This window comes from Cotesia typhae, unplaced genomic scaffold (genome assembly GCF_013202065.1).
Source record: "Cotesia typhae breed Kobodo isofemale line unplaced genomic scaffold, CoteBio_Ctyphae contig_59, whole genome shotgun sequence".
Classification (NCBI taxonomy): domain Eukaryota; kingdom Metazoa; phylum Arthropoda; class Insecta; order Hymenoptera; family Braconidae; genus Cotesia; species Cotesia typhae.
Genome location: NW_027423761.1, coordinates 2,601,214 through 2,617,087, shown reverse-complemented (window position 1 = coordinate 2,617,087; position 15,874 = coordinate 2,601,214). Strand labels below are relative to the sequence as shown.

The window sequence follows — 15,874 nt, the reverse complement described above, 5'->3', positions numbered from 1 at the left end:
ATTTGTTAAGGGTGTCTTTGCAGGGAAGAGGGAGAATTTAACGTTCTCTGAGTCGTTCATATACCGCAGCACTTTTTATACGAAGTAGCAAACATTCATAAACCCACTCAACCGTACATCTTCGTTGTTTGGCATTTTTAACTTTTACTGCATTAAAACAAGCACGAATTGCTAGTTGTTGCACGGGAGGCAAAATAGAAATTTCCGCTCTTAGAGCTTCATCTTTAATTGCCATACAATTAAGTCGTTGCGTTTCTATAATTTTGATGAGTGATTCATTCTGTAAAGGGTTAAATAGTTAAATAGGCATTTACAGGTGATTTAATTTAAGTTCTTAGATTGTAGTTGATTAAATCCGGAGGCACTGTCGTGCCTCAAGCCAAGTACACGTTCAAACACACATGAAATGTGTGTGAACGTGTAGGCGCGAGGCTACTTAACTGAAACTTTTTTTAATCTATTCAATAACTTATTATAATAATTAAAGTTATAATTTATTTTATTATTAAGACAAGCAATTGAGGATGAAACAATATTTAAAAATTATTAGTCTATCAAAAAATCATCGACAGAAAATCGTTTACGATAAACCAAAGTAATGGAGTTTTTTAATTAATAATTTCGATGTCATTAGATAAAGTAATTTAAAATAGTTGATCTTGTATATTTTACTGTTACTTAGTATTATGTATATTTTTTTTGGTAATAACGTTCCTTCTATAAGTTTTCGATTAAAAGAAAAAAATTATGTATTCTTGAAAAAATATATTTATATATTTATTTAAGAAACCCGGTAAGCCGGTGATGTGAGGAATTTCTCAATAGAATTACATTTTTCTCACTCCATTATTTTTTATTCAAACGCCGATCTTTGAGATTTTTTTATTGGTTTTGATGGGATTATGTGCAAAGAACCAAGAAATACAAATAACTCAATTTCGCAAAAAATGTGACTTATGAGTTTCTTAAATAAATGATTCAAATGCGAAACTCGGATAATATAATAGAGAAATCTTTAAAAGTAAATAAAAAATTACAGTCCTTCAAGTATCATTTGATGTTTTTTTTTTTTTTTTTTTTTATAGCTAATTTAAGTCATTAATTTTCAGAGATTTTAAACCACAAAATTTATTATTAATTCTTGGTGGAAGAACGCTAAAAATCTGCGATTTTGGTACGGCTTGTGACTTGAATATGACAAATAACAAAGGCTCTGCAGCATGGATGGCACCAGAAGTATTTGAAGGCTCGCGTTACATTGAAAAATGTGATATATTTAGTTGGGGGGTGATATTGTGGGAGATATTGGCCGGTCGAAAACCATTCGATGATATTGGTGGATCTGCGTATCGCATCATGTGGGCAGTACATGTTGGACAACGACCACCTCTTATTGAAGGTTGTCCCAATTGAAAATTTAATCACCAGGTAATTTTTGAACCTTTTTTTTTTTTAATTTTTCTATAAAATGTAAGAAAAATAAATAATTATAAAACCTTATAGGTGTTGGAGTAAACGCCCTGAAGAACGAGCGTCAATGGACTTGTCTAGCTTCATTCATCAGCGGACTTTTAGAACAGTTGAATAACAGTATGTCTGAAGACTATGAAGAAAATTATGACGATAACGATGATGAAATTGATCAAGATACTATTGTTGTTTCGTGGGATATGTCTTCTAGTCAAATTAATGGTTATCAAGTGAACGGCATTAATAATGATAGCAAAATTGATTTATCAACTACAACAATTAAAAACAATACAAAATAGTCAAGAATTTAGGGATTCAAATGTTATTGATAACTTTCCACAAATGAAACCAACAAGTAATAATGATAATAGAGATTCTAATAATCGATTTCAACCACTTCATATTGAATGTAATCCTGTAAGTTTTCTTTTTTTTACATAAAATATTTTTTCATGTTTAATTTTTTTTTAATTTTATTATTATTTTTTTAAGAATGCTTGGGAGTTAACTACGAGTACAGAATCGTTGTGGGAACTTCAAAATACAGCTTAAAAAACAATCGTAAGTCATTTTTAATCTTAATGTAAAAAGACGAAATTTTATAGATTTAATTTTATGCTTATCATATACATTATATAAAACAATATTTTAATGTTAAAACAATTTGAAATTGACGTAGCTTATCAGACTTGAAAAGAAAATTTAAGAAATTTTCATTTGAAATTGAAAGTTCAAATTGACCTCATATGTGTTTGACATTAAGATTGAGCCCTGGGTTATAAAATTACCATAAAAAATTTAATAAAACTTAGCGTACTAATACATTATAATAAAATAAGATAAGGAATCATTAAAATTTTTAAAGATCTGCAAAGAACCAAAAAAAAGATATTGATGTAAAAAAATTTTAGCCTTTATCATTAATTCTATAAGAATTCACAGATTTTATTTTATTTAATAAAAGTACCGCACAAATTTCAATAAAAGTTTAATTAATAAAAAGAAACAATATATTGAATATTTCGCATAGTTAAAAGTACAGATTCAGGGCATTTGATAGTAATAATTAATAAAAAAACTATAAAAATTAGATCTGTCTCTTTTTCTCCAATACGACGAAAAATGGGTAAATCTAATACATAAATCGAAAGAGACTTTGTATTTGATATTTGACACTTGTGGTACTACCTCAAGATTTTTTTCATTTCTTAATTGGTCGAGATTAAAACAATTATAATTTGTAATTGGCAACTAATAATTTTTACGGTAGAGCTTGTGTTATTTATACTTTTTTGAAAAGTTTTCTGTTTTTTCACCATCGTCATTAACTTTATTTATGCAACCAAAGGAGAAATATATTTTTCAAATAATGGAACTACAAATTCCAATAGATGTATACTTTTTATCAAACAACCAAAGAATATTTTGTTTAAAATTTGAATTGCAGGTAAAATAAAGCCGCCATAAAATTTGGACGAAACATTTTTCAATGAACTTGGATATTTACATTGAAATAAATACTTTCAGAGCCACATTCGTTGTACATCTATGTTCTGTATTCAAAAATTTTATTCCAAAAGTAATTTACCAGCTGAATTTCAATTAGTATTTCATTTCGCTTTTTTTGGGAGAAACAATCAAATACAGTTATAATCTTCGATTATGTGAGTACCTAAGTAATAACTTATGTGCTCTTTCCACCCTTGTGGAAATAATTCTCTGAAAAAACTCTTGAAAAGTCTTTATAACTCTGAATAAGACTTTTCGAAAGTCTTCACATCCCTAACTAAGTAAAGGAAAGACTTAATAAGTCTTCAAAACTCTGCAATACTCTTCAAAAGTCAAATTTTCCCTGCAATTTCGGAATTTCTCAAAGAGTTATTAAGACTTGATAAGACTTGTTTAGTTTTACAGGAAAAGAAGAAAATATTTCTTTTCAAAAAAATTACTTATCAGAATTAAATAAAACTATATAAAAGAATTAATGCATGTTTTAAAAAAATTTTTTTTAAATAATATTTTCATCACGAAAATACTTTGATGGGCATTGAATCACTCATAGTTGAGCAAGTCAAAACATCAACAGCAAATGAAGTGCACTTGATGTTGGAAACAGATACTACTCAAAGAGTAAATCCAATCGGTATTTAATTTGGACTATCAAATATTAAAGTCAACTTTCTAGGTAGGAAAGAATTTTCTATCCACACGCTATCTGCTGGAATTAATTGATACCTAACATATTTTAGTTTACGAATTTACAGTTAGAATCTTTGAGTGTTCTTAGTTTCTAATAGGTGGCATGTGGTTAGAAAATTCTTTCCTACCTAGAAAGTTGACTTTAATATTTGATAGTCCAAATTAAATACCGATTGGATTTACTCTTTGAGTAATATCTGTTTCCAACAGCAAGTGCACTTCATTTGCTGTTGATGTTTTGACTTGCTCAACTATGAGTGATTCGATGCCCATCAAAGTATTTTCGTGATGAAAATATTATTTAAAAAAATTTTTTTAAAACATGCATTAATTCTTTTTTATAGTGTTATTTAATTCTGATAAGTAATTTTTTTGAAAAGAAATATTTTCTTCTTTTCTGTAAAACTGAACAAGTCTTATCAAGTCTTAATAACTCTTTGAGAAATTCCGAAATTGCAGGGAAAATTTGACTTTTGAAGAGTATTGCAGAGTTTTGAAGACTTATTAAGTCTTTCCTTCACTTAGTTAGGGATGTGAAGACTTTCGAAAAGTCTTATTCAGAGTTATAAAGACTTGTCAAGAGTTTTTTCAGAGAATTATTTCCACAAGGGCAGTCTCACTTCTATTTGCACAGTAACTGATAAATCAAGCAGTGAATTTTTAAAAGTCACGTCTTTAAATTTATAATCGAAAATTCTCTATCGAATGAAAATATCATAAAAAAATAATTAAATTTTACTCCTTTTTTTATTTTTGTTGATTGGCTACTTCGATATATTATCAAAAAACTTACCACAACTACGTAAAAAAATTCGGGTTCTAATTTACTGAATGTTTTCGTGATAACCACTGTGAAGTCATATAAATTTCATTATTTATTATATATCTTTCTGATGTATATATGTTAGATAAAATGTGTTAAATTAGATTGAATAAAAGTACAGTTTTTATTTAATAACTTAATATGATTATCATTACATAATTGTCGTAATAATCAATTACTGTTAGTAATTTAGGAATTTATTTTGATTTAACTTATTTCGTTTTATAATTTTCAGATTAAAATTCCTGAGTAAAGATTTATGTTGTAATCAACTTGTCAAACATCCATTCGTTAGCAAAAACGTGAGATTTTGATGGAAGCAAAAATTGAACATACATTGATGCGTCTGGATAAATAGTTCGATATTTTTTAGAATTTAAATGTTCGTATGACAGTTCTTTTCTCAATACACTTCAATTAATTCAAATTTTTTTAAATCTGCTTTAACTACAAAAAAGTTGGCATAAAACTATAATCACTCAGATTAATGAATAAGTGCTCTTAATTGCTCACAAAATGCTCAATTAGAATCCACAATTGCTCACACTGTTAATTAATTATTTAATTAGTTATTAATAATTATAAGTACAAAACTTTTTTTGCCCTTTTATATGTAAAGCGATGAATTTTTCTTGAAATTTTTGTTTTCAATAAATTGCTCACAGTTTGTTTATCCGGTTCTTCAAGTTTATTTTATTAATTATCTTTTATTTATTGTTAATTAATTTAATAATAGTTATTACGGCTTGAATAATTATAAAGTTGTGACGTCATGAGTGGGAAATACATTATACGCATGCGCATCAACAAATTCACGGCGCAAGCGCATTTTGACAAAAATAAAAGTAAAGTCGGTGTACCTGCAGGGGATATACTTTAAAAAATATTTATTTATTATTTTGTCTTTCAGTTATTGTCCCAACAACCGAAAAAAGTTACTAAAGGTAGTTTTCCAATTATAGCACTAGAACGCATTATGCGGCATAATGTTCAACGTTGAATGTTCCAACTACAGCAACGCTTCGCACAATCGAGCACTTTTAAAAGTACTATTCTCGCGTGATACTCGCAATCAATACCAATTTAGTGACAGAAAATTAACAAGCGTTTTTTATTCAAGTTGGCATTGTTCGAAATTTTGTTTATACATTATCGTTCAAAAATTTGTAAGGCTTTATTTTAACATGCCAAAACAAATATTTTACATTAAGATCTATGATTAAAATTTTGTGATACTTGAAAGTTTATGATAAATGGCAAAACAAATAAAATAACATATTTCAAAGTTTTTAAAATTTTTTATTTAAGTATTCTATTAAGTACTGTCATAACTACGTAATTGAGAGATTTCTTTAATTTGGTTATAAACAGTGAATTATTTATCTAATAAATGACAATTCTTTATCGTTTCAATTGAATTTGACCATCTCATTTTTACAATTCAATTGACAAGTCGTATCGGAAAGTGTCGATATATTTTATTTTGAACTTAGATAACTCTATGAATATTTATTTTTCAACACTGAGCTTAGCACACTCTGCTGAAGCATTTGAAAACTAATTCACGTTCCAATTAAGCTTCAGCATAATTAAGTATTGTGCGCCACTGAGTCGCATTATGCTCTGTAATTGAAAAACTACCAAACTTTGTTTTAATTAAGGTAAATGGTTGGATTTATGTCTTATATTTTATAATTAATTGTATTATTTACTTATATACAGGAACATAGTGGAAAGTTAAAAAAGCAATGGTGAACACTCTAATTCATCTCAACTAATTAATTTTATATTTAATATTGGAGCTTGATCTACTTACTAATTATTCAGAGATGAACTATCTCTATTGAAGCCTTTTTTATTATGCAATAATAACAATTTTTGAATGAAGCATAGTTTTTATAATTTCAAGTTTATTTTTTAGATCCAATCCATACGTAATAGATGAGTGTTTATCAAACTGATATACTGTGATAAGATACACAACTGTATGAGGTTATCCTACTTCTAACTTCAAGGAAATAAATAAAGTCTAGGATCAATGATTCCAAATTTTTACCTACTTTTACAGAAGTAAGTTTAATATTTTTATGGTGTGATATTAATTGTAATATAAAAATTAGACTATTTCAGGTTATCAAGATTATCGCAGAATGAGCCGTTTCCTCATTTCAATAATCTACTGCTCAATTCCTCTGACAAAAATTTGGAAATATGAGAAAAAATTACAAATATGTCTAAGGTATTGACGAAAGAGTTGGAAAAAATTTCAGAGTAACTGCCCCGCTCGTTCGAGTTGGAATTTTATGCCAAGTTGCTGGTGATCGCCAAACAATTCAGCGGAGGTCTAATGTGAGCTGAAGGATGTTGGTAATTCTATTGTTGATCAAAAGAATCTTCAGATGTTAAAACATCAGAACAGTAAAAGTTAAACATGGAACTGTCAATAAGTAAAAACTAGTAAGATAAAGACGGCAATTACTGATTTCATCTTTTCTTTACAATAAGCCACCCTATGGATTATTAATTTACTTAGACACTGGTGATACATTTTCTAAAATCTATGGCGGCGGTGGATAGAAATAATCATAGTTGCTTTACATAACGCAGTTTTGCTTAATACAAATAACCTTTCTTTCATTTCGTTACGTACAACCCTGTAAAAACGAGACAAATCATTACTACTGAAATGCTTGAATGTTTAAAAATTTAGACGATTTAAAAATGAAAATTTTTGATGGAATCTCATGTTATTTTGTGATACTTACAATCAAACGACAATAAATGTATTCAATATGTCACAAGTTGATATTATTCAAAAATTTAAACTATATTCAAGCATATAAAAACTTTTAAGAATATTATTTATGCTCAGAGAAACAGACTTTAGTTAATATGTTAATTCTTTATTATTACATATCTTGTTTTGATCTCAGTTACGATATGAATTTTATCAATTTGCCAAAAAACTCAGCCTGATGATAAGAATTACCTTACATCCAGGCTGATGAGATACATTTTTAATTAATACAGTAAAGATCGATTTTATATTATTATAACAAAATATTTATTTAGACCTAAAAGGTAATGTTTTTAGGAACAACTGACTGAATCACCCTGGAATTCTTTAAAATTATTTTTATTCACAAATAAAATTATTATTGTTCTTATTTAAGTAAATAACTGATTAAAAAAAAAAAAAAAAAAATTGAGCATCTAGTGTTTTGGATTTTTATAGATACATACATCTATTATTAAATGTTTTTCATTGATTTGTTATGGAAACAGATCAAGAAATCATCATTAAACTGTTGATTTATATAACTAACTAGTATGACATCAAAGTTAGAAGTCATCAACAATTAATGGGTATTTCAGAGCTCATAATAATTTACTGAAAATAAATGTACATTTTTTTTATAAATTTTATAAATATATACTGTCATCATAACTTTTTTTTATAAATTATTTGTGAGAAAACTATTTTATATACTATTAAAAAACTTTTTTAAATCAGTTATTTTTAACTTTGAAGTAGCAATAATTCATCATTATTTTATTAATTTTAATTGAATAATCTTATTTTTAAAGCAATTCAATATAATAATAATAACAACAAAATGTTTCTATTTAACATTTTAATTTATGGATAGTTATCTATAGCTCTTGACTAAATTTTAAAATACTTTCAATTAAAATAATTATTGTATAGTTACTCATTTTTTCTTCTTATATTTATTAGTTAAATTAATTATAAAGAAAATTACATTGTGTAAAGTTTAATGAATTTATATTAATAAATTGTGTGTATATATACTCGCTGTGTTACATTTTGCTTAAAATATCCTATTCATTAATTATTTTTTCCAGCACAAGTATTCTTGGTATCCAAAAATTTTAATAGTAATTATTTGTCATAGTGCTAACAATTTAATTTTTAGATCTATAAATTTTGAATAACTTAATGGATATATTAAAATTTACATTGACTTAGAGGTTTCTTGAAATAGTATATATTTTATTTTTCTCATAATTTAAATGTCTAAACTACTCGGAAATTCATTGTAAATAAATTGTTAGCAATGAATAATGACTTATCTTTTAGATATTAATTATTTTAAATAACTAAGTTTATAATAATGACAAGTTATAAAATAGTTATTGATGGAAATTAAATAAAGTACATCGCATTATCAATAAATAAATTATTGACGCTAAAATTACAATACTTGATATTTCCACTATTCGTATATTTATTCTAGAATTGCCGAATTTGATTTCCAATATATTGAAAAAAAAAAAAAAAAAAATGATCTCTATTCATTGATCGTGCATTAGTAGCCTGTTAAAAGATGTTTATAAATGTGGTTCATCATTTTGGACTCCTTTACAGAGATGTGGTAAATCTCAAATCATTTAAACGAGAACTAGATAAGTAACACTAAAAAATTAAAAATCTTAATTTATCTCTATCTTTTAAACTAAATGATTTGATTTATTATAATTTATTTCACATGTAATTGTATTTCACATTGAAATTATTATGTATAATCCAATTTTAATGGTTATAAACGACAATGGATATTAGGTTATGGAAGCCACGTGGTTTAGGCTTAAAATAAATTTTTAAAGTTTAAAATACATTAAATACTGTAGTTTTTAATACATTATTTTTATCAGTAATAATTATAATAAAATTTTTAGGTTTTAATAATATTTGTGTTAAGAAAAATAATATATTTATATGAGGAATATTGAACAGAATCTAATAACTTGTATATAAGCATTATATATATAACAATATGTTCGTGAAAATTTATTAAAATTTTAACAATAAATCAATAAATAAAATCATTAATCATAGTTTCCTGAAAATTACAAAATAAATAAATAAATAAAAATTTATATTCGATATCTTAAATAAAATTTATTAACTTTTTATTTAAAGGAGATCAAGATAATGACTAAATGAATCATAATATATATTAATTATGACTTACTTAATAAAATCGAAGTAAATGATATAAATAAAGATGGTTAATTTGTTATTTATTAATTGATAAGCTCTTATTTTGAATTGAAATTATTTATTTTATTGTGAATAATTAAAACGACATTGTGTAGGTTATGGTAGCCACGTGGTTTATTTTTATATAAATGATTAACTTTAAAGTTCAATCGTCATATATATGATACAAAGCATCATAAAAAGTCAAAATTTTTTTTTCGTCTTTTATCCATTTATTTAAAAAAAAATTAAAGTAATGAATGTAGTTTTCCCTCGCGGTCTTGAAACTACAATAAATCCACCGTGGATCCACCGTGGTTTCACCGTGGATCCACCGTGAATCCTCCGTGGTTTTGTGACATTTCACCATGGTGGTTTCACTGTGGATCCACCGTGATTTTAATGTGGATTCACCATGGTTCCATTGTGGATCCACTGTGGTTCCCCGGGTCAAAAATATTATATATAATTATAATTATCTATATAAATGGTCCTATAAAATTAGATATAGTTATATAGAATTAGATATAATTATTTCTATAGAAGAAAAAACCGGGACGCGCGGGAATCGAACAACGGACCTTACACTTGCTAGACTAATTCTTTACCTGCTCACCTACGAGACTTACTTGAAGAGTACAGTTTGTAACAACTACAAGTATTGCAAATGGTATACATAATCAATGCGTAATGAACAAAATTTTTTATCAAATTTGTAAATTATTAATTATCAATATACACTGATAGAAAGATTTATTAACTATTACTAAATTAATTTATTCGAAGATAATTATTTAATTTATAAAATTGTAATAAATATGTTTGAACATTCAATAAATATTTTTTTGGGAGGAAAGTATATTTATTAATAGCGTATTAGTATTTATTAATAATTAACAAATATTTAGTAACACAATAAAATTATCTATATAAATTATTTGGATTAATTATATTACATTATAGTAACGTTTATTGTAAAATACCTAATTCTATCAGAGCTCATAATTATCTTTTATATTTTTAAATATTAAAAACGTTATTTATTTAGTTAATTGAATTATTAGCATGTATTTCAGCTATAGGGTTTTATAAAGTATCAAAAGAAAATGGCAATTTTTGCTTTTTATGATAAATAAATATTTGTTAACTGTTAATAAATATTTATTAAATCCTATGATGTTAAAAAATCATTTATTAAGAGTTAATAAAGCTTATTAAATGTGAACAAATCCTTCTATTGGTGTATATATAACTAAAAAGTAATTTAACTTACTTACCAAAATTTCAAATACTCGAGTTAGATTTTTAGAAACGTCTTAATTTTTCGCTATTTCAACTGAAAAATTCATGTCAAAGTCTCGCGTCAAACCACGGCGGATCCACGATGGAACCACAGTGGATCCACAGTAAAACCACGGTGGATCCACGATGAATCCACTATGGATCCATGGTGAATCCACAGTGGAACCACGATGGATCCACCGTGAATCCATAGTGGAACCATTGTGGTGAAATGTCACAAAACCACGGTGGATCCACAGTGGTTCCACGGTGGATCCACGATGTGGTGGTTTTACCGTGGATCCACGGTGGTGACAAGACTGCGAGGGTTGGTATATTTTTATTCAACACTTGTTTAATTCCATCAAAAATGTATGTAATGTTTATCAATACCTTGGATGTACTTAACTAGTTATTTAACCTTATTGTCATTGAGACTAGTACTCGATTACAATATGAATTAATTATAAATTAAAAACTACTCTTCGCTGTGCAACTGAAAGTTTTAATGTATACCTTAGTAATAAATGCAGTTTTTGAGATGTGTACGTGTACTCTTAATTTATCAACTGGGTAACAAGAACGAATTTATATATTTTGTAATAAGAAATTTGTGATAGTTATTGTTAATTTATTTTATTAATAACGTAAAGTACCCAGTAACGCTCAGGTATCAGTATTTTTTATATCTATAAATGTAAAAATACATTGAGCGGTCAGGTGATGATTCTTGAGCAGTTACTGGGTACTTAGCAATTGTGGATTCTAATTGAGCATTTTGTGAGTAATTAAGAGCACTTATTCATTAATCTGAGCGATTATAGTTCCATGCCAACTTTTTTGTGGTGCAATTGACGGAAGTTCAGACATCACCCTTGAGGAAAAATTTCTCTGAAATAACCGTAAAAAAATTTTAATAAGTACGAATAATAGTTCATAAAGTTTTTTGTTTTCTTAAAAAGTCCGAAAAAGTCTTATTAAATCAGAAAAACTCTTTATTCGACTTAGAAAGTCAGGTTTTTACCAAGATTTCGGACTATGCCAGAAAAGTCATTCAGAGTTATTAAAACTTCTTGTAGGAATCCTTGTGGAAATAATTCTTTGAAAAATTTCTTAAAAAGTCAAATTTCCCCTGAAAATTGGGACTTTCTTAAAGGGTTATTAAAGATTTGATAAGACTTATTCAGTTTTCCAGTAAAAAGAAGAGAAAGTTTCGTTTCAAAAAATTTACTGGTCAGAATTGGAGAAAATTGAAAATTAAACTATTGAAAGAATTAATGGATGTTTTGTAAAGAATTTTTTTTTCGAATAATATTTTCATCACAAAAATATTTCGATAAACATATAATCGCTCATAGTTGAACATGTCAAAACATCAACAGCAAATAAAGTGCATTTGCTGGTAAAGACAGATACTACTCAGAGAGTAAATCAAATCTATATTTAATTTGGACTATAACATATATAACTTAACTTTCTAGGTAGGAATGAATTTTCTAACCATACGCCATCTATGAGAAACTGAAAATACTTCTTTTTTCAGTCAACTTTTTTCAGCAAGCTTTTTTCATTTATTTATAAATGATGTCATTTTTCAAAAAATTTTCTGAAAAAAAATTAGTATCGGCATTATTTAAAAAGCTAGAAGTTACGAAAATTTGAAAAACATCGAAAAAAAAATTACTTTTTATAAACAAGTAATTTTGGGCAAAATAAATTCAGAAAAAGTTAATGACATCAGACATTCAGAAATTTACTTGACATGCATGATTATGCATAAACAGATACGAACATGAACATTAGTTTGACTGAAAAGTGTTTTTCTGCCAAATCATATAACAAAAGAAAGTAATAAATAGAATATTTATGAATCTAAATAAAAAAAATAAAATTTTTGATTAATTGTTATAATTTATTTATTAAATTATTACAAGAATGAATTTTTTTCACAATTGAAAATTTGTTGAAGTTATCGTAAAACTGTATTTGATCAATAAAATGTTTATTTTTTATAAGTATTGAAAGTAGTTAATTAAATAATTAAAAATCGACTAGTTAGTCTTTGCACATTATTAGTTTCTTAAACCTATGCCGAATTTGGATTTAATATGTATAGCACCCCGTGGGGAATAACATCAATAGATGAATTTATTCCTTTGGGTGGTGCCAAACTGTCATTAAAATATTGCCATGACCCAGATAAGTTTTGGCAATAGGCTATGTAATGCTTATCTTGATACCCTATCACTCCGGATAAACTGAAAACATGTAAAAAGATTAATGTAAATAAATTTATGGTAATTACACAAATAAATTAATAAAAGTATACATACCGATAGTTCAGTTGTTTCTGTTTACCTAGTAAATTTTTTCTAGTAGATTTATATGTTTCGGAAAATTTTTTAATTTATATCTTTTTGATTGTCGAGTACCTGCGATAGGTACATCCAACTCAATATAAACGTATGCATTTAGCGTTCTTGTACAGATTAAATTATTTTGCTTACATTTATGACAGTATAACCCTTTACTAATACCTTCAAAGATGATCGACTTCTCAAGGGATTTAAGAATAGGATCAACCAGTTTGTTATAATTTACCGCCAGATTTGGAGCATTTCTTTTATAGCCTTCACAACTAGGAGACAAACATAAATAAACTTCAAAGACACTTGGCTCGTCGTGAAACAGTTTTTGCCATAAAGGATTTACGTTATCAAAACAATTTATGATATGTGTTTCATTTACATCACTATCTTTATAGAGAGGGTATAAAATTTCAAATCTCTTTGAATAAATAGTTGTACAAGTTTCTTGCATTAAACCAGTAGACAAAAAGTCAGCAACGAATAAAAATGTCTTGTTTTGAGAGATTTTTAAAAAATTCAAAAATTTCGGATTTTCCAAAGCAGCACTATATATTAGTTGAGCAATACTATCGAATGGGCATGTATTAAATGCGAACCAGCTATCATTACCGATTTTTATTGGACCAGATACATTCCCGTTCAATAAAAGATTTCTTATTATTTTAGTATTTTTCGTATAATTATATTGTTGCCTTTTTTTTCCTGATTCAATTTTTTAACAATTCCATCATTTATAAGTTTTATATCAGGACAAGGTTTGAAGTATTTACTCTTGTGTTTGTTTTTTTTTCTTGATTAATGATAACAGGATCTAATTTTTCTATTTTTATTTCCACTAACGGTGAACTTGAGAAATGATAACTATGGTCTTTAGCAATAGAATCATTTAAATTTGATGTTATGATACTACTTTCTTTGGTGTCTGACATATCTAAATTATTTTCATTTGTTTCAGAGATACTCTGATAATTCAAATCTTCATCATTTAAATTTTCATCATTTAAGTTTTCATCCTTTAAATTTTCATTATTTTTATTAATCTTAGAAGAGTTATCAGAATTAACCCAATTGAATTTTTGATGTTTTGGGTCTTTTCCAAATCCCATCCAGTTTTCGTAGCAAGACTCATTTTGAAATTTTTCGTCAATATTTTCACTTCCCACGTCATCGTCATCTAAATTAGTTTGAATGTTAGCCATTTCATCCATAAATTTAGCTAATTTTGCTTGGAATATTTTTATACCACCAATAAGGATCTTAAGATGAGCTTTCATGAAAATATCAACCCTAGATGGAAGAGAAATTTGCTTATGCAACATCATTTTCAAGTCCTTAAAATTTTCTTCAATGTAAGACGAAGAAGCACGTGAAGTTGTATATTTAATACACACTTTAGTCCAGAGTGGAAACTCTTTTAATTTTTCTTTAAATGGAAGACTTAAATTGGGTAAATAAAAACAATTTAATTTTGTTCCCTTTTGAATAACTGTTAAAGAGTAATTTTCTACTAAACATAACCAACTTGAAATTTTTTCTATTTCTACAGATGATTCATTTAAATTATCACTCAATTCATTTTATTTTCATGATCCAAGTCAGAATCAATACGATTAACTCTTTCTTCCATTTCATTAATGAAATTTTCAATATTTTTAGTGGCAATCAATGATTCCAAAACTTGTCTAGCTTGTAGCGGGGTTAAAAACTCATTATCATATTTATAATTAATAACGGTATTCTCATATTCAACATTAAAAACTATAAAAATTAGAATCACTAGGAGTTCCATTCCTTTAAAGTCTTGTGAGTCCATCAATAATCCAAAGCAGTATAAATAAAATGATTTCACATTTTTGTGCACTACGGAATTCCAGCATTTCCACTTACTAACTGAGTGCATGAAATGTGCGGTGTCTAATCTTATATAGGTTTGGATAGAGCTTGTAGTTGTGTTCTTTTGCGAATTTATAAAACATAACTGCATGTACTGGGCTAATGAAAATTTGTTAAATGATAAACAAACTGCATTTAGGAGAGCTCGTGATCCATCACATACCACCTCTTTTGGTAGACAAATCTTCAATCGTAACCATCTAGATAACCAGAGACTAATAATATCTGAATCATGGATCTCAGATAGCATTTGATAAATAGGCTGCGTTGTATTATTGAAATTAATTACAATTTGATACAAAAATATGTAACTTGTTTTATTGTTCTTGCTGTCTATAAATTTCCGTACAACTCCGCCTGTTGCATCAATACTTATAGAGGAATTTTCTTTATTAATACGCCGATATTCTTTATAACAATGAAGCTGGGTTGGTGATAAATAAAAAACAAAGAATGGCGAATCTCCTACTTGAATAATACAATCTCTGTAAATCAGTTCTTCTTCCATATTCTGAATTGCTTTAATTAAATCTCTTCTATCTTCAGACTTGACATTATATTCCTTATTTATTGATTCTTTCTTGAGCTGGTACAGGACATTAGAAGAAAAAAGTAGTGGGCATTGTGTGTCACCAGGTTGAAGCAGATGACTTGCTTCTTGAATTCTTGTGCCTTGAACACCTTTTTCTTTGATATTATTTCTTAATAAATTTCTTTGTTCCCCCTGCAATGGTCTATAAACATCATCGTGTGGCGTAAAACGTGAATCGCGACATTGCAAATGTATAGTTACGGGGACTTCTTCCCTGGATCTTTATCAATGAATCCAAAATC

The 15,874-nt window shown here is 27.1% G+C and overlaps 1 protein-coding gene across 1 annotated transcript; it reads right to left on the bottom strand.

Moving 5' to 3' along the window:
- Positions 1 to 12,669: 12,669 nt before the first annotated feature.
- On the bottom strand, positions 12,670 to 15,840 carry LOC141532288 (uncharacterized). The gene is made up of 2 exons (XM_074250564.1): positions 13,112 to 15,840; positions 12,670 to 13,036 (listed from the first exon to the last, which is right to left on the bottom strand). The coding sequence occupies exon 1, from the start codon at positions 14,467 to 14,469 to the stop codon at positions 13,888 to 13,890; it is 582 nt and encodes a 193-aa protein (XP_074106665.1). The 5' UTR covers positions 14,470 to 15,840; the 3' UTR covers positions 12,670 to 13,036; positions 13,112 to 13,887.
- Between the last annotated feature and the right edge of the window lie 34 nt (positions 15,841 to 15,874).